This window comes from Sceloporus undulatus, chromosome 7, assembly GCF_019175285.1.
Source record: "Sceloporus undulatus isolate JIND9_A2432 ecotype Alabama chromosome 7, SceUnd_v1.1, whole genome shotgun sequence".
NCBI classification, from domain to species: Eukaryota; Metazoa; Chordata; class Lepidosauria; order Squamata; family Phrynosomatidae; genus Sceloporus; species Sceloporus undulatus.
The window spans coordinates 26,701,064-26,728,568 of record NC_056528.1 but is presented as its reverse complement, the minus strand read 5'-3'; the positions used below and the strand labels follow the sequence as shown (position 1 = coordinate 26,728,568).

Genomic DNA, 27,505 nt, shown 5'->3' with positions numbered 1-27,505 from the left:
CAACTTTTTTAAATGCCCCACACCCCTAGAAATGTTTGTTTAATGTTTGACCCCCTACAAAACTAATAGCACATTTAAAGATGAAGAAGTCTACTTTCTAATTTTTAAACTTTGTATTGAACTACATACAATACTTCGAGTGAACAAATTGAACTTTAAAAAAATAAACTTTGACTCAGTGCATAAGATGTCAATCTAAATTAAGCAGTTAGATTCTAATTTACTGAGAAGAATTGTAAGAGTCAACCTCGACTCATGGTGACCCTGTGGATGAGGCATCTCCAAGACCCCTTGTCCTCCACTGCTCTGCTCAGGCCCTGCAGGCTCAGTCCTGGCCCCTCTCTGATTGAGTCTATCCATCTGGCATGTGGTCTCCCCCTCTTTCTGCTGCTTTCTACCTTTCTTTTCCAGTGATTCCTGGCTTCTCCTCATGTGGCCAAAGTACAACAGCTGCACTTTGGTCATCTTGGCTTTGAGAGAGAGTTTGGCCTTGCTTGATACTAGAACCCAAGAATTCTAGTTTGTCTTTTTGGCTGTCCATGGTGTCCTCAGCACTCTTCTCCAGCACCACGTCTCAAATGAGTTGATTTTCTTTCTGTCAGCTTTCTTCCCTATCCAGCTCTCATATCTGTACATAGTGTTGGGGAATATGATGGCTCTCCAGTTGCATGAAGAAGGTATTTGCAATCAAAAGCCACATGCGACCCACCAGAACCAAAAGTGCCCCCCAACCCTCACTGCTTTAAACAGCAAATAACACTTATTGCATAGTTTATTGTGGGCTTTTCATGCTATGTGGCCATGTTCTAGAAGAGTTTATTCCTGACATTTCGCTCTTCTTGAACATGGCCACATAGCCCGAAAAACCCACCAAAAAAAAACCCCTATGGATGCCGGCCATGAAAGCCTTCAGCATCAACACTTGTTGTGCCCTGGCACAGATGAGCCTTGGCTTGCTGCAACAAAAAAAAATTGTGCAAACACTTGCCCACTGCTGCACTAGATAATGCACAAATGGCATTATCACAACCTCCTTCCTGGAGAGACTTAACACTGGGAGAGGACATATGAAGCAGGACAGGCTCACCTCTGGGTATAGATTTGCATTTCCTTCTGCCACGGAAACAAATGCACTCTCTACAGTGCCCAGTTTAAGGGGTACAGTGTGCTCCTGATTAATTGACCCCAGGGCCTCTCCTCTTCCCTTGCATCTGTGAAAGCAACAAAGGATCTCTAGCATGTGTAGACTTGTTCAGTTTTGGAAGCTCAATTTGACTGACAGCTGCTTTATTTTTTCTAACAGGGATGACACCTGAGAGTTTTAGAGCACAAGCCCTATTGGGTTTGTTTATTCTGTCAATGTACAAAGGCCAACATAGTCTGATTTTATCCCAAACAAATCTGTTTCTCCCCTGAGCCTCCCCCCCCCCCCCCCCAGGTACCGCTGAATCTGCCAGTGGGCATGCTTTCACCTTCCTTGAGCGAAAACCCCAGGTAACTACCCAAGAGCCTTTCTATCTAGGCTGTTCCAGTAACTTCTTTCTCTCCCTCTCTTTCTCACAGTAACTTCTATGCAATTCCCCATCACCAACCCAAGAGGAGTGTGCTCCACCTGCCACCAGATTGAGGCATACCTTTTCAGCTGGCCCTGTCACCATTCTGACGGGAAGAAGCGGTGCTGGAAAGACAGAACGAAAAGCCGTGTTTAAGCGCATCTCATTCCTCCCTCGGTTCTCCAAAATGTGTATTTATACCTGTCTCAAACTGTTGCCCCATCAAGCACCCCTTGGGGCAGGGGAGGACACTGAAACTGAGCAGGGCAAAGAATTTTGGGTAGTGATACCATTTTCATCCTGAAGTGCCCTACTATAGCTACCTATCTGTATGTGATACTGTGAACTTCCTTTTTCTTCTTCTCCAAACCATGTATTTATTTCATTTCTCTTTGCATAGACATAGCACACATGTGTAAGAAGACAAACCTTTAGTTGACTGCACTTCTGGGGCTTCCTGGGAGAGGGAGAGAAGGCATTGTTGTGTTTGGCTAAGTATCCTGGATACTGGAGAGGAGGGGTCATCCCTCAAAGAGAGAAACCCAAAAACAGAAGGAGGGAAGCATGGCCCAAAGGGAAAGCTGGGGAAAAGCTGGCCACCAGTCTGGAGAACAAGCAGCCTTCAGTCAGTTTGCTTAGTTGCAGCTGAGCTCAGCATGGAAGAACCTTGAAATGCACAAAAGAGCTTCCCTGAAACTTCTCCAGTGTCTTTTTTGAGTTGAATTTTCTTTCCAAAGCAAGCAAACCCATTGACTAATGTGGGTTTACACAACAATAACAAGAAGAACTCTGTTGGCTTCCTTTTGCTGGTGTGGCACTATGGAGATCCTGACTGAGGCAACAAAAAATGGCATCTGGAGGTGGCTTAGAAAAGAACCCGTTTTCCTGGACTTGCCACCTACCACATTTGAATCACATTCTCAAGAGAGTCCCTATTCTCCTGACAAAAAGGCATGTTGCCGCTCCCAAAACATTTGCTCCCCACATTCTTCAAGCTGTTCTGATGTATCTCTTGTCCCACCTGCCAGATGTGCCAATAGCAGCTGGACCGGATCACAAGAGACTTGTGGACTTTGCCTTCATTTTGCATTCCATCCTGAAGCCAAGTCAGCCTGAGCTGCAGGCTGTGGCAAGCAGAAGACACAGCATGGACCTGTAGGAAGAGGGATGGATGGGCCTGACTCAATAAGTTGGACAGCTTTGAACAAGGAATAGCTTCCCATCTAACAGTCTCAGGACAATCTATTCCATTTTTAGTGGTGAGGCAGCAAATGCAGCAGAGGTAGGCAGCTTGCAGCCTTCCAGATGTTGGTGGACTGTACTTCTAGCCCACATAGCTAATGATGAAAGTTGCAGTCCAATCACATCCAAAGGGCTACTCATTCCTCACCATTGAGAATACAGATTCGGCAAATTTCCTGCCCCCCCCCCCCCCCCCCGTAAAAACAACCCAGCTCCACTGTTTAAGGCACTAGGCTAGGGGATTGCTTAACACATCAAAAGAGAGGCAGGGTGACAATCTGCTGAATTTGGGTGCACTTTTGCACCAAGCCAACCTTGAAACAGGATGAAAATCATCACATTCTTGAGGCTGACAGCAGTTGCAGAAGGATGCATTCCACAGCTGTGAGCGCATTCTGTGTTGGGGTGTGTGCATGCACATGGAACTCTCCTTTGATCAGATGTTCTTTTGTTACAAGGGCGGGGGACAGCTGCTCAAAATAGCAGCTCTTCACAAAAGAAGAGGCTGCCTCATCAATGCATCATTCAAAAGAAACCAGATCATGCTGCTCCACTCCAGATGGCTGGATAGCTGACTAGGAATGGCCTCCCCATTCAGTCCTAGTCATGTTCATCTTGACATGTTTCCGTCTCTGCAGATGTCCCACCCGTACGAAATGTCTTTTCCTTGTTCACTTGGGGAAAGCACACCACAAGGTGAGAAATCTTCCACTCTTCTTGTTGCAACCACAACTCCCAGCAGACTGACCATACCACAGGCCAAACAGCACTTTTTGGAATTGAAAAGAAAAGAAAGCAGTACCACCCTTTGGAATTAGCTTGCCCAAAGCAGAGAGGCAAGCAAAGCATATTGTTTACTCTGCATCAAGTTGTAGCTTTGGAGGAGAATTTTTGGTCAAATTAGCAAGATAAAAGGACTCTTTAAAGAGCAAAAATTTGAAGCTTCCAAGACCCACAAGGAGCCATAGAAACGCACCAAGCTTCCTATAGATCTGCAGTTGAAGGATGGAGGCAATGAAAAGTCTCCTAGGGAATTAATACACATTTAATTCACCCAAGCACTCATTGCTTTATGGGGATGAAGTTTCTGAAAACACATTCAATGGAGACATGAGAGATCCATCCATTTTACCTGTAAACTCGGCTTAATGAACTGGGGACGGCTACCTGTTGTTTATCTATTTATTTCATCATTCTTCTAGCTGGCAAAGTCTTTCTGCTTCTGTGTGGAAGAATCTCCTCCAGTCCACTCATCTCCTTTGCCTCTGCCATCCTTAAGAGTGTCACTCAGCAAGATTTGGAGTTTCATGGAACTCAGAATTGGGGCAGATTCTGGGGTTGCCTCTTGCTTTTGTGGCAGGAGCACAGAGCTTATTTGTGACCAGTTAGGTCAAGCTGGAAAAGGAAGGCACCTCTCCCTCATGTCCCTTACCATAAAGCACTCCAGGATAATGTTAAGATCCAGGGCCATAAAAACCAAGGTGATAATCCCCTTTCCAGGACTGCCAGTTTGCAATTCAAGAAGAGCAGTTACAACATCCAACCCCAAATCAGAGGGAAAATGCCTCTGCCTCTCCACCATCTCCGTTGGAAAGAGAGATTGCCCCACGTTTGGACAGATCCTTAGAGATTTCGGCTGGTAGCTATGCCTCTTTTCCTCTGTGACATCTTGTGGACAGAGCCACCTCATCGGGGTTTGGATTCGAGTGTCTTTTATCGGAGTGGCTGAGCTTGGGGATGTCCTCTCTTAGGCGGTGTAGCTTTTGACAGGGAAAAGAAAAACCCCTTCCAACGCAAGCCCACTTCGAAGGATGACCAACTTCTCTTCCGCATCCCTCCCCAAATTTCAGCAGAAGGACAAATCAGTTCTCAGGCCAACGTGGGGGAAACTATAGCTGATTTGACTATTTTTAGAAGTCTACATTAGACCCTACTGTGTTATGTATATAAATATATATATAAATTTTTTATTATTATTTTTGTCTTGTTGCAAAAAAAAGGTCATTTTTGTTTTGAAACACCTGTCCTGTTAATGTACTGTTCGCTGCTGCTGGATCTTGTTTTTAAATGGCTTATTCGTTGGAGATTTCCTCCCCTTGCCATCTTGCCAGACATTTTGATCATTGTGTATGATGAAGCTCCGCAGCCACTGTGTTGTCAGATGTAAAACCAGAGGCTGTGTCTCGCTCTTTCTCTCTGTGGTCCAAAAGATCTGGATGACCTAGCTGGCATCGCTGTTGTGTATATACCAAACATATATACACAAATGCATCCCAGAATAAAACCATTGCAGGTTTTTTTCTTCGTGTTCCAACCCTGTAAATAACTTCTGAAGGATGTGATGATTATGCCCTCAGTTTGTCTGAACTTAGGGAAACCTGCAACTCTCCTCGTTCTGGACTACTCTGCCCATCAACCCTGGCCAACTGTCATGGACCGTGGGATGAGTTGTTCCAGACCATCTAGAGAGAACCAGCCCAGCCTGCCTACCTCTAGTCTGGATTTTGGGAGCATGGACTAATGCAGTGGCTCTCTAGACCTAAACCTCACCCTACTCTACCCATGACCATGGCCCCCATGCTCAGGGAGTGCGGGAGTTGTAGTCTAAAACATCTGGATAACCTGGGTCCAACAACATTGTCCAACATATCATTGGCCTGACATGCCATCTTAGATGGGAATTAGCATTTGGAGTGCCACAGGTCCCCTGCAAAGTGTGTGCCCTATGGGCTGGATGTGGGCTCCCAGGTTTTTTTAAACATATTTTTGACCCTAAATACCACCATTTTACCATATTTTATGCCCATGGGCTATTTTAGAGCCAGGATGGGTTTGTTTTTTTCTTCTTCTAAAACTGAAAACAGTGGGAAGTGCTTCTGGTCAGTTCTGGTTGCTATAAACAGGCCTTTCCTGTACAGTACCTAAAATGCCATGGGGAACCCAAAATGTGGTAATACTACTCCCTGTTTATGGGACCAAAACTGATTGGATTTTTTTCCCCCCAAGGTGGGAGTATGGGTCTCCAAAATGTCTGTTGGAAGGGCTAATGCAGTTCATCTTCTCAAAACCTCTTCCTGAAACCCAAAGTTTATCCTGTTGAGGGCCTTTAAATGTTGCATTTTTGTTCTGGAGAGAGTATTCTGAAAATACATCCTTTCTCTTACCTCAACAGTGATTAAGACGGGACCCTCTGGGCATAAGTGCGCTCCTACCTCTCCTGCCTTGATGGCCAGTCTGGCTGGGGTTGATGGGAACTGAGTGGTTGCAGGTCTCCCATAGCTGTGCTCTGTCCATCGGGAGACCTTTCCTCAATTGGCACGTGATGATTTCCACTTTGTGGCATTGCTTCTCCCTCCCCCGGAGTTGGCATCTGTGTCTGCCTGTGGAGCCCCTGACCTCCCGGATCGATCCATGGTGCTCTTCCCTTCAGCGACAGACTCTCCCAGGGCTGCCTCCATCCCATCCAAACTGTGTCCTGGTCTAACACTGGGTGTGATCCCTTTGGAATTAAGTTACATCTAGCGTGGCTGTCCTCATTGCCATTGTTTTTACTATGTAATTTATTATCAAACATTTATTTAAGACAATTTTAGTATCTTCTCCTGCCTGGTAGTCAGTGGACAATCCATTAAGCTTGAGGTTATCGTCTGTCCCCCCTCCCCATCTCCTGCTACCCTGCCTCCCCCCCAAATTTCCCTGATCTGCAACCAACTTCCATATTGATATATACAGAATCATGCAGAAAAGAAGTCTCATATACAGTGTTCCTCTTTAGACATTCCTTTCTCCCCGCCTTTATTTTTTGGAAATACCTAATAAAATAGGATGGTTCAATCGCTTTGGGTTGTGCTTCATTCATTTCCTTTCTTCTTTGTCTTCGTAGGGTGTTAGCCACTGAAAGAATGGTTTGAGCTGATCAGTCAATAAACCCTACAGCGTTGTATTTTATTGTTCTTAACTGTGGTTTTTCACCCAAGGGAGAGAGGAAACCATCTCTGAAGGGCAAGAAACATCTTTGCCTAGAGACCACCGTGGCGGCCCTTGTGCTCTCCTCCAAACTCTACTATATAGAGTACTTAAGATGTACATAAAACTAGATATAGAGTACATAAGTTTTCCTAGCCGCCAGGTTTTCCAAATTCTTTACCACCAATTGTCTCTTTTAAGGTCCTGTGTCTTCTAGCATTGATCCGCTTCTAGTGTTGCTGCTGCTGTTAAAAGCAATATTCACTTCCTATGTTTGAAAGTGATGTAAAGGGACAGTGGGATGAGAGCAGGACAGAAGGTAACAGTCTGCCTGGTAATCTCCAATACTTGGTATAAAACTGCAAACCAGAAGCGTCTGACTTTTGGACAGTAAAGCCACCCGTGTTTATATGAGCCCAAATATTGACATCCCCTCCAGCATCTTCCTGGACATCTGAGATCATTATATAAGTGTTCAGTACCATTTGTGTGTTACTTTCCCAAATCACATTTCCTATGGTAATATCTGGACAAGATGTGTATGGTTGGTTATTCCCCCCAGATGTGAGACCAGTTGGAATCAGACATTGTGACATCCAAATCTGATTGCCATAATATTCATAGATTTGCCCGGTTCTATATGTTATTTCAGTTACGTATTTAGATATATTTGGTACTCTATGCCTATCCTCCTCAGTACATGGTTTTTCATAAAAGGTTAATTGTGTCGGAGCCTCGTTTATATTATATGGAGCCTCAAGGGCTGTCCCAGAGAGAAGGGGCAGGTTTATTCTCCGCTGCTCCAGAGGGTAGAATCAGATACAATTGTTGTAACCGATAGAGTAGATTTTCATTAAACATTAGAAGGAACATTTGGAGAGTTAAGAGAAGTTGGGGAATGGTGAGGGTCTCTAGATGTCTCCCAAAAGAGGCTGATGAGCGCACATGCTTTTGCACTTTGAACTCAGTTTAGGTATAGATTCTTAACTGAGCAGGAGGTTGGACTTTATGGCCTCAGGCACCCTTTCCAATTCTAGTAATATTAGTATTAACTATATCTAGTATTGTATTAAATAGAATTTCCAGGGATGCCCATTTGAATCCAGGATTCAATACAGGATTTGAATAGAGGCTCCTGTAATATAGCAGAGCTTTTAGCAGGATGAGGAATTGCGTATCCGGTGACAGGAATAAAGCGGGACATTTGTCTGCCCCTGGACCGCCTGCAGGAAAAACGACAGTCTTGTGGCACTTGAAAAATACTTTGACGTGTTATTCAGCAAAACGTTTTACCAACTGTTCCTGCTCCATTTTACATCTTTATTGTGAACGATCCCAAATAATTCCTTTTCAAAGGAACTGTGGGATTCCAATACAGTATAGCTCTTTCTGAGACCTCTGATTAAAATGCCTCCAAGATGTGACGGACTCAAGGGATGTATTTGGAGATCTGAGTGTAGACATCGGGGTACTTCCCAGATCCACATCTCTTCCCGTTGAAGGAGACGATACCATGTACTCCAGTCCCACAAACCAGAGGTCCTCCAGAGTCTCCCTGGAAAATCAATAAGTGCTGTGAGTACCAGACCATGGAAAACCTGAGCCATGGAAGCTACTGAGATATAGTAGAGGTTGTAAATTACATATTGTATTTGTGTTAGGCTGGCTCCTTGGCTTGTGTCCTGCTTGGCCATGCCCTCATGTAAGTCTACTCTCTCAGCCTCATAAGAAAGCAAACTCTGTTTGTATTTGTGTTGTTTGTTCGAGACACTTTAGAGTGATATGTAGTTTATTTATTGCACTGTATTGTGAGATATTATATATTTGTTTAATAAAAATTATACGTGTGTGCGTAACCTGGACCTATGTTCACCATAACACAGGCACAGGTTACATACACACACACACACACCATGGTCTATAGTATGTGTGTGTGTGTGTGTGTGTGTGTGTGTATAATTGCAACTTTGCATATATGTGTGTGCGCACGCGCACAAAGTTGCAATTATATATACACACATACATCATAGACTATAGTGTTAAATGAAATTGGACTTACTCCTGATCAAAGTATCTGGACTGTTTCATGCTTACCATATCAGCTTTGGCAAGTTGAGTTTTGAGGTCCTCGATTTCCTCCTTATACAATTCAGCACCTTTATTTAGCTGGGCCTAAATTTAGAGAGAGAGAAAGAACACATCAAGCGAGGAGGGAAAAGCTGTGACTTATTCCTGTTCATGGGTCTGTAAAATAAACAGATCTATGCATTAACTTTGTTATCCCTACTATAAACTATTGCATATACTAAAAATGAACTAAGGGTCGTTACGTGGTTGAAATTACACCAGCGACGTTCGAATGGGAGCTATTATAATGAGGCTTGAGGAAACCCTACGTTTTCCAGATATGTAGTTTAGTTTTGGCTGAAGGATTCTGGGAGTTACGGTGCAAAAAAGTAATGTTTCCAAACTCTGGAAATTTTGGTAAAGGAGTGCTGGGCAATTACATGGGAGAGAATCGGCCGGTTTCCATCCTCCTGCATTCTTGTAGGCCAAGCCCATGAACCTTCTCCCAAATACTTGGATTCATTCAAGTCTGTCCCAAAATGGTGACTGACAGTGACATTGTGTCACTTCCTGTCACCATTTGGAGATGAACTCAGACCGGAACAGTGATATTTGGAGACGCTGGGAAGTTCTGGGGCGCCTTTTTGTGGCTGGGGGTGTTTTTGCATGTGTTGGCGTTTGCATGGGTATTCTTGCATGTGTTGCACTCCAAGAATAATTCAATTTGACACCACTTTAATTGTCATGGCTCCATCCTAGGCAACCTTGTTGTTTGTTGTGGCACCAGACTGCTTTGACAGAGAAGGCTAAATATCTCACGAAAGTACAAATCCCAGAATTTCGGAGCAATGAACCGTGACAGTTACAGTGGTATCAAGCTCAATTATTTCTCTAGTGCAGATTCAGCCCTTATGTGGGTTTTTGTGTGTGGATAAAATAGGCTCTCAAATCATACCTCTTTAAAAAATACAATGGGGATTGGGTTGGGGGCTCTTGGGGAGACTGGCAGGAGGCATTAGGTGACACAAAAGCTGGGATCAGAGGCTAGATGGCCACACTTTGTCCATCCCTGCAGCGAAGTCAGATTTGCCCAAGGCTGGTTTCAGACCCAAACATCTGGCACCAAGAGAACAAATAAGATAATATCTCACTGAGGTTAAGCATCCTAAAAGTGTTTTAGTCCCCATACCTTTGCAGTATTTTGGAGCAATTTTTCCTGAAGCTGGCCATTTTCTGCTTTAAGGCTCTGCAAATCCTCCTGAAGCTTCTTTCTTTCTTCCGGAAGCAAAGAAGTCTCCCTTGTTAGTTGCTGCACTTTATCCGCTTGGTTTCTAAGTTCAGCCGCCAATCTTTCCTTTTCACTTATATGCAAGCTTAATTCTTCTTTCAGCTACCAAGACAAAATGGCACAGAGCAGACGAATATCACTAAACATCTTAAGTTTGTCCGATTAGACCTTCTGGTAATCTGTCGTCACGAGGAAAGTTACAGTAACCTAAATGCAGAAATAACCCTAGTTGTCTTGGAGTAGGTCCCTTTCCTTGGGACCTACTCCAAGAACTCTCCCCAACAAACATACAAATGTATATTCTCCTTCATCATCTCCTTCTGTAGAACCATTCATTATAACTAAATTTAACTTATGAGATAGTTCTGTAAGATAAAGACCAGCCCAATTACATCCTTTATCTTTTGACTGTCTATGGGGAAGGACTAAGCCTAAATCTATTTCAGGCTGAGCAAGGTGGAAATGATCCTACAAATCTGCCTCGGTGGGACCAATTCTTGCATTAAAGTCTCCAGCCAATATCAGGAGAACTTCAGGATGTTGAGCTAATGTATTAGTAATGTAGGTTTCTAATGTTAACCATGTGTTTTTTAACACTTCTTTTTGACGTATAGGAGGTAGATAAACTATTGTTAGCAGCCAAATATCATTAAATCTGACTAGTAAGGAAGAGGCCAAATTTGCTAATGGCAGGATGGAAAGAGAAACATGTTTAATGCTTGTTGAAATCAGAATGGATACAAAGAGAACATTTAATTGTCACTTTTGAAAGGTTCAAGGATATGTGGGAAGTAATTAAAGGGCAAACTATACTTCCTCAAAGCTTTGAAGAGTTCAGTTCCTCCATTTTTGTTCTTTAACACCTAGTAAACCAGGTATGGACACACACAACTCCATCTTGCATGTTATCTGTGTTTGTCTTACAGCATCATCACAGAATCTGCTTTGAGGCTATATTTTTTGGGCGGGGGAAAGGTAAGCATTAGTAAAATGTAAATGCATTTAAAAAAAAGATACTTGGTAGTTTGCAATATTCAAATAGGCAACCTGATACCCTCTAGATATTTTGGATATTTGGACTCTCGTCAGAGCAGTGAGCATGGCTGATGATAAGGCATTATGGAAGATGTAATTCAAAGCATCTGAAAGGCATGAGGCTGCTAATCCCACCTTTAGAAACATTCTCTACTATCAGATGAACACACTGTCAGTGAGGGATTGCACATACATTTCATGCACATCCAGTTAGATCAGAGGTGAATCTGCAACCCACTAGATGTCTGAGTACTACATCTTTCAGTTCCAGCATGTCCAGTGGTTAAAGATAATGGGACATGTACCCCAACAACAGACAGAACAGCATGGATTTCCTTTTCCTTGGTGTACACCTAGCCTAAATTGTTTCCTTACTTTCTCTCTTACTTGTTCATTTGCTTCCAATTTCTGAAGCAAATTTGTCTTCTCATCAATCATGTTATTCATATTACTAATCTTCTCTTCCTGATGTCGTATTTGTGCCGGCAAGATCTCCATTTCTGTTTCAGCCTTCAAAAAGTGATAAATAATAATGTTGAGTTCAACTAGATGGAAACACACTAAGACATATATTATTTAGCGTATCACCTGCACTTCCAGTTGCTAGAACCAAATAGACAAAATTATGAAATAAAAGGCTAAACAGGGAATTATTCTTCTGAGATCCATCTACTGTTACCTATTTTCAAATAAAGATGATTAAGAATGGAGTACTTTAAATATGGAATCCTTTTTAATGGTTGTATTTTCTTACCTCTTGCTTCAGCGTCTTCTGAAGTTCTGAAGACCAAGGCTCCTTATCTCTGATTTCTCCTTTCAGTTCTGCGACCATTTTGGTATGCGCTTCAATGGCAGAGTGAGCATGTTGGAGTTGCTCCTGCAGTTCCAAATTTTGTGCAACTGTCCTTTCTATAGTCTTGCTCAGTCGATGGACAGATTGAATCATGCTGACCTTCTCAGACTGAAGACTTTCTACTGTGATTTTCAGATTGGCATTTTCCATGGTAATAGACCTCACATCCTCCACAGTAGTGTGAAACTTCTTAGCCAACTCAGCTTTTTCCTTCTCTATGGCTTCCATTTTAGACTCAGTTGAGGCCTTCGACTGTTCCATTTCACCCAACCTTCCTTCATCTTCCTGACTCTGTTCTTCTTTCAACTCAAGGCTTTGCTTCTGGCGAAGGCACTCTTCCTCTAGTTTTTTAATCTAAAAACAGATTTTGGAGACTGGTCAAGTAAAAGTACTCCTCATTTCTTACTCATTTTTATGCAGTTTTTGCCCCTTAAGGAGCACTGGGAAGAAGATATGAAAATGCCCAAATCCAGAGCTTGGAAACAATATCTTTTTTGGTCTATCATTCCAACAATCTCTCAGGCAACTTGGCCTGTTCCCATATTGGCTAGAGCAGTGATGGAGAACCTTTTACACACCGAGTGCCCAAACTGCAACCCAGACCCCACTTATTTATTGCAAAGTGCCACATCCCTGTGGCTTTCTAGTAAGAAACTCTGGCAAACTCTGTGCTAAGGCAATAGCATGTGTGCCCACAGAGAGGGCTCTGAGTGCCACCTCTGGCATGTGTGCCATAGGTTCACCATCACTGGGCTAGAGGATGCTTGGAGTCGTAGGGGGAAAAACACTTTTCTACATACATTATCTCCAAATGTTTTTGCAGGCTGTCTGCACTGGAACATGGTGACATTGGCCTGTTACAGACTGCCAAAATAAAGCTGCTTGGGGTCTCTTTGGAGGTATGCTATTTAAATGATGCATGGGTCCTAAGAGTCCGGAGGTCATGCCAAAGCCAGACTCCATTCCTAAGCACTGGAGGGCAGCTTTGGTGCAGCTTCTGGATTCTTAGGACCCATGCATCATTCAAATAGCATACCTCCAAAGAGACCTGAAGCAGCTTTATTTTGACAGTCTGTAACAGGCCTTAGTTCCTACCCTAAATCCTAAGTGGAATCCTTGCCTCAAGAACTTAAAAGCCCTCTACCTATTCCCAGGTTAAGGTCAGCGTTTAGTCCCTCACTTTCATTTTGACTTTCCCAATGGTTACTTTTCTTCTGAAGCAAATCTGATTCTTAAAATAGCAAAGGAGAATCAGCTCTTCCTCTTGCTTAGGACCATTAGATAAGTAAGTGAAGCAGTCACCCCAGGCACTGTATTTATTTATATAAAGTATAATAAATTGATTCAGAGTGTTAAAAAAGATAGTTGGCATATATATTTATTCTATTTTTAATGCCAGTGAGCGAGACAACTGGTACTAGGATTTCCAGCTTCATATCAAAATTAATGTGGCTCTATGCACCTGGACTGGTAGGGAAAGGGTGCCATTTACTGCTCTGCCTCAAGAGAGCAAAATGTCTTTGACCAGGTCCTAATCCTACTTACCTTTAAGGTTGTTTCTTTCTCAAGATCTCTGAATGATTCTCTCTCTGTTTGGAGAACTTCACACTTCTGCCTCAAGTCATCTCTTTCCTGGGTTAAGGCTTCCCTCTCCTCTTCACTGTCACAAAGTCTTTGGGCCATTTCCAGTTTCTCCATCTTTTCTACCTTTAACTCTTCTTGCAGTTGGTCATTCTGTTTCCACTGGGATTCACAGAGCAACTCCTCCATCTCTCTCTCTTCGTCTTGCAACTCTTCCATCTTAAGAGACAGCTTGAAAATAGTCAGAAGAATTTTTATAGCTAGCCATAGAATCGTAAGGCAATTCTAGGTCAATCTGTAGCCTTGGACTTATATATTCCATTTATATATTCTTCAAGAATTGGGAATCAGACTCAGAATTCATTACCAATCTTCTGCAAATCACTGCAAAATCTACTAATAGATCCAACTGTTCTTTGATCTATTCTTAACTTAGACGAATATGTATAACCAAACCAATCCTTTTATAGATATCTTACCTGTTGCTTCTGTCCTTCAACAATGATTCCTAGAGATTGTTTGACATCAAACATTTGTGACTCTCGCTCTGCAATGATTTTTTCCAGTTCTTGAATGCAATTCCTATTAAATGCTTCAGCAACATACTAGTTTCCCCCCTGCAAGCTATATCAAGATATTGGACTGTACACATCCATGCATCAAACGGGATGAACACGAATGACCCTTTCACCCAACGGTATTTGAAATGTTGAACCATTCCCCTGCCAAACCCAACTTCTCACTGTAATGCTATTATTGAAAAGAACTCACCAAGTGAGAGACCATTGCATTAAGACTTATTTGTGAGCAATATAAGATTAAACAAAGATATTTAAGGCAATGCACTAACAGGACATCTAATCATAATCAGTTTTGAGAACACGAGAGTTTATTAGTGCAAAAGCAAGGAAGTATTAAAAGATGGGTAGCCATCAGCAATTTTTGAACAACCAGCATTTTATCTTCCAAATTACTCCACTATTTCTGTATATACAGTCACCCCTCCATCTTCGTGGGGGATCCGTTCCGGACCCCCTATGAAAATGGAAACCCTTAGATATTCAAGCCCTATTGACTTGAATAGCGGTGCCGCCCTGCGGACACCTGAGAACGGGCACCCCGTTTTAAGTGCCTCTGTTTGCCCCTCACAAGTAAGTGAGGGATGTGGATTCAAAGTCCACACAAACAGAGGGACAGCTATATTATAATATGATATAGAATACAGGAGATTCTCTAGCCTTGATGTACTTACATTGATGTCTTCATGAACAGCTAATGGTCTCTTTTCGCTCATGTTACTGCACAGTAGGTCTTGAACAGTTTCATTGCGAATCTCCATATACGATATACGGAGTAGGAATTCTCTGCCTGGAATCTAAAGATTAAGGGAATACATGCGTCAGCTTGCTTGAAGATGTTTTCCCCCACCCTATAAGTCAGTGATGGCGAACCTATGGCACGCCTGCCAGAGGTGGCACTCAGAGCCCTCTCTGTGGGCACATGTGCTATCGCCCCAGCACAGAGTTTGCCAGAGTTTGTTACTAGAAAGCCAGAGGGACATGGCACTTTGCAATAAATATGTGGGTTTCGGGTTGCAGTTTGGGCACTCGGCCTCTAAAAGGTTCACCATCACTGCTATAAGTGAAGCCTTAACATCAATTCCATTATTTATTTATTTTTGCACTATGATGGATACAAATCAATCTTAGCGGTTGGAGTACCATTCCTAACATCCGCAACCAACAATCAGGAACGGTGACGATTGTACTCCAACAACTTATGAGGACCTAACATTAGGATACCTTAGGAGAAAGGAGATGGAACCAGTTTATTACTTCCAGGAAATAAGATTGTTAGTGTGAGGGCAGGGAACTGTTTTTCCTTGTTCTTCTTCTTGTAAATCACCATGTACAGTGATAATACAATGTAAATAGATAACAACAACAACAACCATAGTAGCAGCAATCTCAGTTTTCCAAAAGAACAAAACAGAAGCCTAGCTTGCCAGCCTTTCCCCCTAAAAGGCAAGTCTATGTGGGACTTGCTCAATTCGAGATAGGGAATCTTTGGCACTCCAAGTGCTCTAGTCTGCAATTCCAAGCGTTCCCACCCAATCTGGCCGGTGATAAGAAATGAGAGGAATGGTAATCTAGAATATCTGGAGCATTCATGCCTTAAACCAAGCTGGAAACTGTCATGGCATGTACAACATTAGCCTCATCTAGCTTTACAACTCTGAACAAGCAATTGAAAGATAAAAGTTTAACTGAGTTACTTACTTTGTAAATCGTGTTGTAGACATCATGAATCGCCATAGGTAAGACACCAGGACAATCTCGTGTGCCCAACATTGTGTGGGCTTTGCCTGAAGCTGCTTGACCGTAAGCAAAAATTGTGCCTAAAAAGGAAACACAATGGTAAACTCACACTGATGCTCACACAGAATGCACACTTTCACGTTAACTGGTGTTTAAAGAATTTTAAGTGGGCCTTGTACTATTTTTAGCAGCTTTTATTCATTTTAAACTTGATGTTTTAAATAGTTTTCAAATATTGTTTCAAATTCCATTTTAACATTGATCTTTGGAGTGTTTAAACTTCTTGTTATGTACCTTCATGCAGTCTGAGTTATGGCGACTCTCTCCTAAGGTTTTCTTGGCAAGGCCAGTGGGTTGCCATGGCTGACTGTGCATTTGAACCCTAGTTTCTTAGGCCTGTTACAGACTGCCAAAATAAAGCTGCTTCTGGTCTCTTTAGAGGTATGCTATTTAAATGATGCATGGGTCCTAAGAATCCAGAAGCTGCTCCAAAGCTGCCCTCCAGTGCTTAGGAATGGAGTGTGGCTTTGGCGCGATCTCCGGACTCTTAGGACCCATGCATCATTTAAATAGCATACCTCCAAAGAGACCCGAAGCAGCTTTATTTTGGCAGTCTGTAACAGACCCATGTCTGGTACAAGATGGAGGCCTATGACTCCACCATTGCCACTTTTCTCCTCCTGTATGATTCCTAATATGTTTTACCTGATGAAGAAGCCAATGGAGCCTAGAAAGCTTGCACGATGTATCTTTTTGCATTTTGGTTGGTTGGCCAATAAAGGTATCGCTCCTTTTCTTGTATGTTGCTACATTGCCAACATGGTGCCCTTGAACATGTTTCCTTAATTCCAGTTAGCTATGAAATATTGATCAGCTATAAGTTGTTCCAGTGGTTAAGAACTTACCAAAGGTGAAAGACTTGTCCCCATCTATTTGTGACACAGTACAATCTTCGCTTTTCCATGCCATCTGGACTTCGTCTCCAAGGTCTTCTTCTTCTCTTAAGAAACAAAACAGAATTTCCTGGTTATCAGAGCATTTCTGGAAACATCTATTGTGCTAAAAACATCTTAAATCTCAAAATCCTCACTGATATGGAATCTTTCATTGTTAATTTTTTGGAAATGCCCAAGATGGATCATACCCCAGGCTATGGCTATGTATAAACATATTGTAGAATACACCTCAGTGGAAAACATTTAATGCAATCCATTGGAATGAAGTGCTGTGAAGGAGGATAGCCCAGTCTGTTTTGATGCCTGAAGCTAGGGGCAAAACAGCAATATCTTCCCATGTAAAGAGAACAAATAAGCTGGCAGCTAAATTTTACTTTAGTGGTGACTGCCTCTGTTTTAGATACCTTATTCTGTGCAATTTTATCCCATTTCCAGACAGTGAAGAAAGCAGATAGGAAGAAAATTAATTCATTGGAGATGTGGTGCTAGGGAAGAAGGCAGAAGGTGCAATTGTGTATGATCCAAAGGATGAAAAAAAGGGGCTCCTTGATCCTATGAAGCCCTGGAAGGCCAGATGGTTAAAATGAGGCTGCTGTACTTTGGCCACACCAAGAGAAGGCAGGACTCATTGGAAGAAACAATCATGCCAGGAAAAGTGGGCTACAAAGAGGCCACACGCTGGATGGACGGACTCCATTAAGGAGGCCATGGGCTTGAGCCTGCAAGACCTGAGTGGAGCTTTAGAGGATAGAAGAGTCTTGGAGATGTCACATCCATAGGGTCACCATGAGTCGGGGGGGGGGGCAGACTCCATGATGATGGTTAACAACAACAAACAATAACATCCAAAATCCAGAAAACAGTTTGGTTGGCCAATAAAGGTGTCGCTGTTTTGTGGATTTTGAGCATCATAGTATTTTGCTACATGGCCAATGAAGCTACTCCTGGATAGGTTTTCTATGTTGAGGCTGTGGTACTTCTAAGGAAGCAGGCTCTTTCAGATAATGATGATGATGATGATGATGATGATGATAGAATTAAGGGACATGCAGATTTTGGAGAACCTCTGAAACTAAATGCATCTAATTTATAATGTGTGTATATGTGTATGTGTCTGCGTGTCTGTGTGTGTGTCTGTGTGTGTATATATGTGTGTATATATGTTTGTGTGTATGTATATGTGTGTGTGTATATATATGTGTGTGTGTATATGTGTGTATCTGTGTGAGTGAGTGTATGTGTGTGAGTGTATGTGCATGTATGCGTGTGTATATGTGTGTGTATGTGTGTGTGAGAGAGAGAGAGAGAGAGAGAGAGAGGGAGAGGCCAGGCTCCCTCCGCCCACTTACTCTTCCTTCTCAACTTCCTCCTCCAAAGTTCTTCTTTGCCTCCTCCTTCCTCTTGAGGAGGAGGAAGGGAAGGGAAGAGCTTGCCTCCGACTCTGAGGAAGGATGGGAGTGCGCACACACACAAGACGAGCAGGGGAGAGCTACCCAGCCTGGAGGCAGGCAAGGTGCCTGCTCTGCTCTGTGTAGCCCCTTCCCTTCTCTTCCTGAAGCCCGCAGAGGAGCGCTCGTCAGCTGGGGCCAGACACGGACATGTAATACCATTTATAAAAACCCGGGCGAACAGTTCTACACCCCCAAAAGCGTGACAGTCCCGGGTACAGCGGGATATAGCACCCTACAGTGGCTGGCAAGTCACACTCTCCAGCCTCGAGACGGCCATGGCACACAGACTCTGAAGAAAGCAACATGCAATAACTTGCCTTGAACTACATATTTGGAAGTGTGTGTGGTGGTGGGAGACAGCCTGGAGTGTGGTTTCACAGGGTTTGAATCCTGGTTGTTAGGCCATGGAAACCCACTGAGGTGACTCTGGGGCAAGTCACATTCTCTCAGCCTCAGGGGAAGGCAATGGCAAACCCTCTGAAGAAACCTATAAGTCACACTCTCTCAGCCCCAGGGGATGGTCATGGCAAACCCACCTCGAACAAACGTTGCCAAAAAAAGTCCCAGGATAGGCTTGCCATGAATGGGAAAAGGGCTAGAAGACCCCGGCCCACCACCCCAGCCCTTTCCCAGCCAGGTCCCTCCACCCACCTGGCAAGGAGCGGGCGGACCCTGACGCCTCCTTCGCCAGCCATGGCCCCTCCGCCTCTCCTTTCTCTTCTCTCTCTTCTGCTCATTGCTCAAAGGCCCAGGTTTATATTCCCACCAAGGCCGCCTTGATTGGTCCCTTGCAGTGTTACCAATTTGGTGAATTTCACACGGGAACGGGGGCTTTTAAGAGCTTTTTGGTGTGATTTTGGTTGTCTGGCGCAGATTTGGTGACTTTTGCCCATTCAGCTCCAGCCTCTCCTGGCTCAGTGCTAGGAATCCTGGGAATTGTAGTTTGTTGTCACAGCAGAGTTTGCTGAGAGAGGTTAAATGTCTCAGAAAACTACAATTCCCAGGATTCCCTAGCACTGAGTTAGGGCAATTAAAGGGGTGTCAAACTGGATATTTCTGCGTGCGGTTGCAGCCCAACAGTTTCTATTTGGCACAAGGATTCCTGGACCCCCTTCATGTCACATAAGTATATATAATATAATTATTAATTAATTTTTATGTTTTTATTTTTAGTTTTTAATCTTAATTAATAAAAACCCGCCTGGATTACTTGCAATTGGGAGGGCTATAAATAATCATTTTTATTATTATTATTATTATTATTATTATTATTATTGTTATCCCTTAAAAACAGGTGGAGAATAGGTGCGCGCTATTCAGTACTTCCCTTGATTGACGCTTATTTTTTTGATGCCAGCCTAAATCGCATTGGCCTTTTCAGCTGTCGCATCACATAATGACAGTCATGTTCATAAGTCTATGTGTGGGTGTGTGCGCGCATATATATATTAATATGATATATACACACATATAAAATAAAAAATTATTTAATTATTGCTAATAAGACTCCTTCAAAAACTATTTCATAGAAAAATAAAATATGAGTGATAATTTTTTGAAGATCATTACATGGACTAAAAGACATTTAATATAATGTTACGTAATATATATCTATACGATTAATATTATGTATTAATATATTGTTAATACCACTAATATTAATATATACATAATGCATTAAACGGAGGGACGAACCACACACCTACATTGGCATATAATAAATGATAAAAATTGATAATAAATATTTTAAAACTCATTAATAATTGAAGTGAATAAAATGTAAAAAGATACATTTACATGGAACTAAAATTATATAATTATTATTTCTGCATTTAAATAACATTTTGTTCCATGTAATGTATCTCAAAAATTTATTCATTTTTATTTTTTTAATGAAACTTTTTTTTACAATGATATTATTTTATAATAAATTCATTATTTTTTTTTTTTAGTGGTTTAAAAGTAATTTTATAATGTTGTATTTTGGCCTGTTACAGACTGCCAAAATAAGCTGCTTCGAGTAAATCAGGTAAAGGGACTTAAAACAGTAATATCAAGGGATAATTGTAGGACTTGACCTATTTTGGAAAAGAAGCGATAATGAAACTGATAACTTGGATGCTAGAAATCAATGTCTGGCGTATTATTCGATTGACGCTCTGGTAGGAAAATGGGTTGAATAAGAAGTCGCCAGGCTCCTCTTGGTAGTACTGCAAACGGTGGCAGTTGACGTCGAAATAGGTGATAGACAAGTTGTGGCCTGTACGAAGATTAACCAGGATCAACTTCAAGAAACACCTTAAGGCTACACTTTGGGGAAATCAATTTCTAAAGTTCTATCATATCGGACCCTTGCCCTGGTATGGCATTGTACTGTAAGTATTCTGTCGATAATATATTAGAGACTGCAGTATGGAATGCTTTTGTGTATTTGAACTCTATAGATTGACTGCGTCGTAAGTTGGAATAAGGATAACTAACATACAGAGAGGAAGACATAGGAAAGTGTTTTGCGTTAGATTGTAGTGAATGCAAACTAGGGCTGTAATGACGCGCGGAAGAGATCATTGAGCACAGCTGATATTAGGCTATGATGCTGCCAAGAACTAAGGGCATTTAAGAAAAAGGGCTGGACCTTAAATGTCCTACATTTGGGCTGAGTTTTTGTCCTGCAGCTGTCCTACAGTTTGGTTTCTCATTGCTCCTACATTGTTGTCCCTGGTAATAAGTGGACAAGTCATAGGGGAATGTACTAACGACAAAGGACAGACTTGACCCATAGGGAACAGCATACTTGCCCTAGAGATTCATTGGGACTGCTTGCCCATAGGCAAGCAATGGAGGCTGCCCATAGGGAGACTCATGGAGATTGCTTGCCCATAGGAACAACAATGGAGATTGCTGCCCATAGAGAATTCATTGGAGATTTCTTGCCATAGGAACAAACATGGAGATTGCTTGCCCATAGAGAGATTCATTGGAATTGCTTGCCCCTAGGGAACAATGGAGATTGCTTGCCATGGAGGATTCAGGTGCTGCCCACAGGGACGATTGCTTGCCCATAGGAAAGACATGGAGATTGCTTGCCCTAGGAAACAATGGAGATTGCTTGCCCATAGAGAATCATTGGAGATTGCTTGCCCATAGGAAAACATGGAGTTGCTTGCCCATGGAGACAATTGAGGGATGCTTGCCCATAGGAAACAATGGAGATGCTTGCCATAGGAACCATGGAGATTGCTTGCCCCATGAGAATCACTGGAAGGATTGCTTTGCCCATAGAAAACAATGGAGATTGCTTGCCCATAGAGATTCATTGGAGATTGCTGCCCCTAGGAAACAAGTGGAGATTGCTTGCCCTAGAGATTGGCCTATGGAGATTTGCCTTGCCCATAGGAAACAATGGAGATTGCTTGCCCATAGAGATTCATTTGAGAGATTGCTTGCACCAAGTAAACAATGGAGATAGTTGCCTTGCCCATAGGAAACAAGGAGATTGCTTGCCCATAGGAAGACAATGGAGACTTGCTTGCCCATAGGAGATGCATTGGAGATTGCGTGCCCATAGGTAAACAATGAGATTGCTTGCCCATAGGAAACAATGGAGATTGCTGTGCCCATGGCGAGATCATTGGAGATGCTTGCCCATAGGAAAACAATGGAGATTGCTTGGCCCATAGGAAACAATGGAGATTGCTTGCCCATAGAGGATTCTTGGAGATTCGCTTGCCCCTAGGAAACAATGGAGATTGCTGCCACATAGGAAACCAATGGAGATTGCTTGCCATAGAGGACTTCATGGAGACTGCTTGGCCCATAGGAAACAATGGAGTGCTGCCCAGAGGCTAAAATGGAGATTGCTTGCCCATAGAGACCATGGAGATTGCTTGCCCATATGCCAGAGAGCGCCATATGGAGACTGCTTGCCCATAGAGATTCATTGGAGGAGACTGCTTGCCTTAGGAAAACAATGGAGACTGGCCCTGGGGTCATTGCTGGCCCATAGGAAAACAATGGAGATTGCTTGCCCATAGAGAGATCGATCTGGAGATTGCTTGCCATAGGAAAAACAATGGAGATTGCCTGCCATAGGAATTGCGAGATTGCTTGCCCATAGGAAACCTGGAGATTGCTTGCCCATAGAGATTCATTGGAGATTGCTTGCCCATAGGAAACAATGGAGATTGCTGCCCATAGGATTCATTGGAGATGCTTCTGTCCATAGGAACAATGGAGATTGCTTGCCATAGGAATCATTGGAGTTGCTTGCCCATAGGAAACAATGGAATTGCTGCCCAAAAGTTCATTGGAGATGCCTTGCCCATAGAAACAATGGAGATGTGCCCATGGAAGATTATTGGGATGCTTGCCCATAGGAAACATAATGGAGATTGCTTTCCTAGGAAACATGGAGATTGCTTGCCCATTAGGATAAACAATGGAGATGTTGCCCATGAGATTCATTGGAGATTGCTTGCCCATAGGAAACAATGGAGATTGCTTGCCCATAGAGATTCATTGAGATTGCTTGCCATAGGAAAAATGGATTGCTTGCCCATAGGAATACAGTGGAGATTGCTTGCCCATAGGAACAAAATGGAGATTGCTTGCCCATAGAGATTATGGAGATGCTTGCCCATAGGAAAATGGCGATTGTCTTGCCCATTAGGAAATATTGGCATGCTTGCCCCTAGGAAAACAATGGAGATTGCTTGCCATAGCGATTCATTGGAGACTGCTTGCCATGGAACAATGGAGATTGCTTGCCATGAGGAAACAATGGAGATTGCTTGCACATGGAGCTATTCATTGGCCGACTGCTTGCCATTGGAAAAAATGGAGATTGCTTGCCCATAGGAAACAATGGAGATTGTTGCCCATAGAGATTCATTGGAGGACTGTTGCCCATTAGGAAACAATGGAGATTGCTTGCCCATTAGGATAAACAATGGAGATTGCTTGCCCATAGGAAACAATGGAGATTGCTGCCCATAGGACATGGAGATTGCTTGCCCTAGGAATCAATTGGAGATTGCTTGCCCTAGGGAACATGGAGATGCTTGCCCAAGATGTCATTGGAGACTTGCTTTGCCCATAGGAAACAATGGAGATTGCTTGCCCATGAACAATGGAGATTGCGTTGCCCATAGAGAATATTGGAGATTGCTTGGCCCTAGGAACAATGGAGATGCTTGCCCCATAGGAAACATGGGATTGGCTTGCCCATAAGGAAACATGGAGATTGCTGCCCATAGGACAAATTGGCGCATAGATTGCTTGCCCATAGAGATTCATGGAGATTGCTTGCCCATAGGAAACAATGGAGATTGTTGCCATGAGATTGGAGGTGCTTGCCCATGGAACATGGAGAGTTCTGCATATGGAAAACAATGGCGATTGCTTGCCCATAGAGATTCATTGGAGATTGCTTGCCCATAGGAACAATTGCTGAGATGTGCTTGCCCATAGGAACTAATGGAGATTGCTTGCCTAGGAAACAATGGGGAGATTGCTTGCCCATCAGGAGAGCTTCCATTAGGAACATGAGATTGCTTGCCCATAGGAAACAATGGGATTGCTTGCCTAGGATAAATCATTGGATGCTTGCCCATAGGAAACAATGGGATTGGGGGCTTGCCCATATGAGAAATACATGGAGCATATGCTTTGCCCATAGGAACCAATGAGATTGATTGCCATAGGATCATGGAGATTGCTTGCCCCTAGGAAACAATGGAGATTGCTTGCCCATAGAGATTCATTGGAGATGCTTGCCATGGAAAATGGAGATTGCTTGCCCATAGGACATGGGATTGCTTGCCCATAGGCAAAACAATGGAGATGCTTGCCATAGGACATTTGCCCATAGGAAACAATGGAGATTGCTTTGCCCATCAGGGATTCTTGGAGACTGGCTTGCCCATGGAACAATGGGATTGCTTGCCATAGGCATGGAGATTGCTTGCCCATAGGGAATTCATTGGAGATTGCTTGCCCTAGGAAAAAATGGAGATTGCTTGCCCATAGGATTCATTGGTAGACTGCTTGCCCATAGGAAACAATGGAGATTGCCTTGCCCATAGGACAACAATGGAGAAGATGCTTGCCCATAGAGTTGCATTGGAGATTGCTTGCCCATAGGGAAACAATGGGAGATTGCTTGCCCAAGAGATTCATTGGCGGACTTGCTTGCCCATAGGAAACAATGGAGATTGCTTGCCCATAGGAAACAATGAGATTGCTTGCCCCATAGAGCATTCATTGGAGATTGCTTGCCCATAGGAAACCATGGGAGATTTGCTTGCCATAGGAACATGGAGAGTTGCCCATAGGAGACTATGGAGATTGCTTGGCCCTAGGAACACATGGAGTGCTGCCCATCGAACAATGGGATTGCTTGCCCATAGCAGATTCATTGGAGATGCTTGCCCATAGGAAACAATGGAGATTGCTTGCCATAGAGATTCATAATGGAGATTGCTTGCCCATAGGAACAATGGAGATTGCTTGCCCATAGAGATTCTTGGCCAGGATGCTTGCCCATAGGAAACAATGGAGATGTGGCTTGCCCATAGAGATTCATTGGAGATGCTTGCCCATAGGAACAATGGAGATTGCTTTGCCCATGAGATTCATTGGAGATTGCTTGCCATAGGAAACAATGGAGATTGCTTGCCATGAGGAAAACAATGGAGATTGCTTGCCCCTAGCAGATTCATTGGAGATTGCTTGCCCATAGGAAACATGGATGTTGCCCCATAGAACAATGGTTGCGCAATTGCTTGCCGCCTAGGAAACCAATGGAGATTTGCTTTGCCATAGGCAGATTCATTGGAGATTGCTTGCCCATAGGAAACAATGGAGATTGTTGCCCATAGGATTCATTGGGCTTGCTTGCCCATAGGAAACACATGGCAGATGTTGCCCATAGGAACACAATGAGATTGCTTGCCATAGGAAACAATGGAGATTGCTTGCCCATAGAGATTCATTGGAGATGCTGCCCATCGCGAAATGGAATTGCTTGCCCATAGAGATTCATTGGAGATTGCTTGCCCATAGGAAACAATGGATGATTGCTTGCCCATAGGAAAAAACATGGACGATGCTTGCCCATAGGAAAGAATGGAGATTGCTTGCCCATAAGAATTCCTTGGAGATGTTGCCCATAGGAACAATGGAGTTGCTTGCCCACTAGGAAACAATGTGAGCTTGCTGCCCTTGGAGATTGCCCATTGGAGATTGCTTGCCCATAGGAAAACACATGGAGATTGCTTGCCATAGGAAACAATGGAGATTGCTTGCCCATAGAAGATTCATTGGAGATTGCTTGCCTAGGAAACAATGGATATGCTTGCCCATAGGAACACCAAGGTGGAGATTGCTTTCCCATAGAGCTTCATTGGAGACTGCTTGCCCATAGGAAACAATGGAGATTGCTTGCCCATAGGAAACAATGGAGATTGCTTGCCCATAGAGATTCCTTGGAGACTGCTTGCCCATAGGAAAAACATAGGAGATTGCTTGCCCATAGGAACAATGGGAGATTGCTTGCCTAGAGATTCATTGGAGATGTTGCCCATAGGAAACATGGATTTCTTGCCCATAGGGGAAACATGGATTGCTTGGCCCATAGGCCACCAGAGGGAGATTGCTTGGCCCATAGGATTCATTGGGATGCTTGCCCATAGGAAACAATTGGAGATTGCTTGCCCATAGAGATTCATTGGGACTGCTTGCCCATAGGTAAACAATGGAGATTGCCGCCCATAGAGATTCATGGAGACTTGCTTGCCATAGGGGAACAATGGAGATTGCTTGCCCATAGAGAATCATTGGAGCTTGCTTGCCCATAGGAAAACCCAAAAAACACAATGGAGATTGCTTGGCCATAGAGCGTCATTGGAGATTGCTTGACCATTAGGAAACAATGGAGATTGCTTGCCCATGCGAGATTCATTGGAGACTGCTTGCCCATAGGAAACAATGATTGCTTGCCATAGGATTCATTGAGAGATTGCTTGCCCATAGACACATATGAGATTACTTGCCCTTCGCGGAAACAAGTACTTCTTGCCCACATAGTGAGGAACACAAGAAAAATTGCTTGCCCATAAGAAACTGAATGGGAAGATTGCTTGCCCTAAGAACACATAGATTGATTGCCCTTGGACACATAGACTTGACTTGCCCTAGGAAACATAGTCATTGACTTGCCCCTAAGAAAACATATTACTTACTGCCGTGAGTGAACATAGTACTCTTACTTGCCCTTAGGGAAACAAGTACTGTACTTACTTGGGGGGCCCCATAGGAGAAACATCGCCTACTGCGTGAGTGCCAAGAACATATACTATTGCCCTAGGCGAAACATAGACTTACTTGCCGCATAGAGAAGAAACATAGTACTTACGGCCGCCAGTAGAGCCGTGAAAATAGTACTTACTTGCCCTTAGGGTAACATAGTAGTTAACTTGCCATAGAGCACCAACATAGTACTTACTTGCCCATAGGAAAACATAGTACTACTTGCCCTTAGGGAAAACATAGGGTTTATTTCCCTAAGGCAAGTCCAGTAATACTATGTTTCCCTGGGCAAGTAACCCTATGTTTCTCTATGGGCAACCAATTCTCCAATGACTCTCTATGGGCAAGTCCTGTTCCTTTGACTGCCAGAAGATAGGGGGGGGCCTTTTGGCAGAGAAACTGCCTGTCATTTCTTGCCCTGGGATGGGGGAAAGGAAGATGTCCGTGATCCAAGGGTAACCTCTTCCATGCAGATCTGTGCTCATGGATGAAGGGAGGCGTCAGCAGGTTTCTCCAGTGATTTCTCGTAGACCGACGGACCACTATTGTGTTGCTAATTATTGATCGCATCCCAAATAAAAATAATAAAAAAATATCATTTTAAAAAAACTGTTCCATAAAATTTTTAAAATTAATATTTAAATAATAAATAATATTCAAATGCTGAGGTAAAAAAGGCTTTCCCGCCTTTTTTTTAAGCCACTCTCGCGAGAACAACATACTTATCGCGAGAGTTCGAGGCCTGGCGCCTCAGCCTCGCGACGAGCCTCAGTCTCGCGACAAAGGGGAGGGCAAAGTGGGCGTGGCCGCCCGGCCTGTTTCAAGTCCCGCCCACCACAACTCATACACAGAGTCACACTCGCCCTGCACTTCCGGTTCCGGTTCAAA

The 27,505-nt window shown here is 43.2% G+C and overlaps 2 protein-coding genes across 7 annotated transcripts in view; one reads left to right on the top strand and one right to left on the bottom strand.

Moving 5' to 3' along the window:
• The window catches only part of PIP5K1C (phosphatidylinositol-4-phosphate 5-kinase type 1 gamma), a 56,725-nt gene extending 50,092 nt beyond the window's left edge, over nt 1-6,633 (top strand). For all 4 annotated transcript variants that reach the window (XM_042478946.1, XM_042478942.1, XM_042478943.1 and 1 more), the window contains one exon: nt 1,564-6,633. In XM_042478946.1, the coding sequence (XP_042334880.1) occupies nt 1,564-1,566 (3 nt within the window). In that variant the 3' untranslated portion in view covers nt 1,567-6,633. The remainder of the gene's footprint in view (nt 1-1,563) is intronic.
• A 1,397-nt stretch (nt 6,634-8,030) lies between these two features.
• Nucleotides 8,031-27,496, bottom strand: LOC121936751 (centromere-associated protein E-like). Of its 3 annotated transcripts, none has more exons than XM_042479296.1 (10): nt 27,340-27,496; nt 16,809-16,903; nt 15,865-15,983; nt 14,838-14,960; nt 13,550-13,816; nt 11,906-12,358; nt 11,527-11,661; nt 10,018-10,218; nt 8,856-8,933; nt 8,031-8,316 (listed from the first exon to the last, which is right to left on the bottom strand). In XM_042479296.1, the coding sequence occupies exons 2-10, from the start codon at nt 16,870-16,872 to the stop codon at nt 8,191-8,193; spliced, it is 1,566 nt and encodes a 521-aa protein (XP_042335230.1). In that variant the 5' UTR covers nt 16,873-16,903; nt 27,340-27,496; the 3' UTR covers nt 8,031-8,190. The 3 variants fall into 3 exon arrangements, with proteins under 3 accessions (XP_042335230.1, XP_042335228.1, XP_042335229.1); XM_042479294.1 differs by lacking the exon at nt 27,340-27,496 and adding an exon at nt 18,962-19,079; XM_042479295.1 differs by lacking the exon at nt 27,340-27,496 and adding an exon at nt 18,962-19,079 and having other exon boundaries at nt 11,539-11,661.
• Between the last annotated feature and the right edge of the window lie 9 nt (nt 27,497-27,505).